This window comes from Numida meleagris, unplaced genomic scaffold, assembly GCF_002078875.1.
Source record: "Numida meleagris isolate 19003 breed g44 Domestic line unplaced genomic scaffold, NumMel1.0 unplaced_Scaffold1010, whole genome shotgun sequence".
NCBI lineage: Eukaryota > Metazoa > Chordata > Aves > Galliformes > Numididae > Numida > Numida meleagris.
The window spans coordinates 8003-9704 of NW_018362797.1; the positions used below are offsets into that span (position 1 = coordinate 8003).

Genomic DNA, 1702 nt, shown 5'->3' on the forward strand with positions numbered 1-1702 from the left:
CCCCACATATTGCATCCCCATCCTGTTCTGACCCACGTCCCCATGTCCCGTGTCCCCTTGTCCTCTTCTGACCCATATCTCACATCCCCCCCATCCTGTTCTGACCCATGTCCCCATGCTCCCACATCCCTCTGTCCCGTTCTGACCTATGTCCTCATGCCCCATGTCTCTTTGTCCTCTTATGACCTGTATCCCGTGTCCCCCTGCCCTGTTCTGATCCACGTCCCCACGTCCCCATGTCCTGTTCTGACCCAGATCCTCATGTCCCATGTCCCCCTCCCATGACCTCCCTCCTGACCCACATCCCCTGTCCCCATGTCCCCACACCCCACGTCCCCATGTCCCTGGGTACCGGTGACAAGCTCCAGCTTCTCGGCCGGGTCGCCATCCCCATGTCCCCTCAGGCACCTCCTGCCCCCACATCCCCGTGTCCCCTCCTCCACCTTCTGACCCCCGCCCCATGTCCCCCTCCCCAACCCACTCTGACCCACATCCCATCCCAACGCATCCCACACCCCCTCCGGTCCCCGTGCCCCCCGGTACCGATGACCAGCTCCAGCTTCTCGGCCGGGTCCCCCTCGTCGTACAGCTTGGGGTGGCAGCGGTTCCCGATCTGGTTGATGAGCTCGGCCGGCAGCGAGGCCAGGTCCTGCCGCACCCGCACGCGGCTGCGCGACTCCGCGGGGGGCTGGTCCGGCAGCGCCTCCACCTTCTCGGATGCTGGGGGGACAAGGGGGGGACGGGGAGGGGACAGGAGTCACATCATGGGGCCATGGATCAGAACAGGACGCGGGGGCAGGAGGGGATGCGTGCCGTGTTAGAACAGGGAACGTGGGGCAGGGACAGGAAGGGACACGAGGATGCATCCGCACAGGGAGCATGGAGGGCGGGCACGTGGCCACGCCCCCATAACCACCCCCTGGGGGAGGGGCTCCTCCAGGCCACACCCCCAGAGAAAGGGGCGGGACATCACAGGCCACACCCCCACGGCCACACCCAGAGCAGAACCTCCGGGCTGACCCCACTGACCCCGCCCCCCACGACCCCAATTGGCCACAGCCCCACGTGGGACCCTCCCCCTCTCTGCCCCCGCCCCCCGCTCTGACCACGCCCAGTGGGCGGAGCCTCACCCTGACCACACCCCGAGTGCATTCCCACCAATCACACGCGGTGGGCGTGGCCTCCATCTGACCACGCCCACAGCCCAGCGTGGACTGTGGGGCCCCACCCCGTGGGAGGAGCTCTGATCTGGCCACACCCAGGGGGCGTGGCCATATAACCACGCCCACCTGGGGGCGGGGCCTCACCTGTCTGCCCCACGTTCATCATGCTGTACATGGCGTACATGTTGCAGATCTGGCGGTACTGCTCGTCGGAGCCTTCCTCGCCCCCGTCCTCCTCCTCATCCTCCTCGTTGTGGAAGGAGCCGGGGCTGTCGCTGGTGTAGGCGCTGGAGGTGCCGCCGGGACTGGTCTGGTCGGCGGTACCGGGTGCCGGTCCCGACGCCGGCGGCGCTTGGGGCTGCCTCCCGCTTTTGGGCGCCGAGAACTTGGCCATCTTCCTGCTGCCGTTGCCGCCGCCGCCGCCGCCGTCCTTGGAGCCGCCGTCCCACAGCCGCTTGACCACGATGGTGCACTGCACGCCGTCGGGCTCGCCCTGCTCCGTCTTCACCCGCGACACCAACGGCAGCGCCGCCGCCGCC

The 1702-nt window shown here is 68.0% G+C and overlaps 1 protein-coding gene across 1 annotated transcript; it reads right to left on the reverse strand.

The window, feature by feature from the left end:
- Positions 1-6: 6 nt before the first annotated feature.
- LOC110390420 (nucleus accumbens-associated protein 1-like) lies at positions 7-1696 on the reverse strand. The gene is made up of 2 exons (XM_021381732.1): positions 1308-1696; positions 7-720 (listed from the first exon to the last, which is right to left on the reverse strand). The coding sequence occupies exons 1-2, from the start codon at positions 1555-1557 to the stop codon at positions 401-403; spliced, it is 570 nt and encodes a 189-aa protein (XP_021237407.1). The 5' UTR covers positions 1558-1696; the 3' UTR covers positions 7-400.
- Positions 1697-1702: the final 6 nt, after the last annotated feature.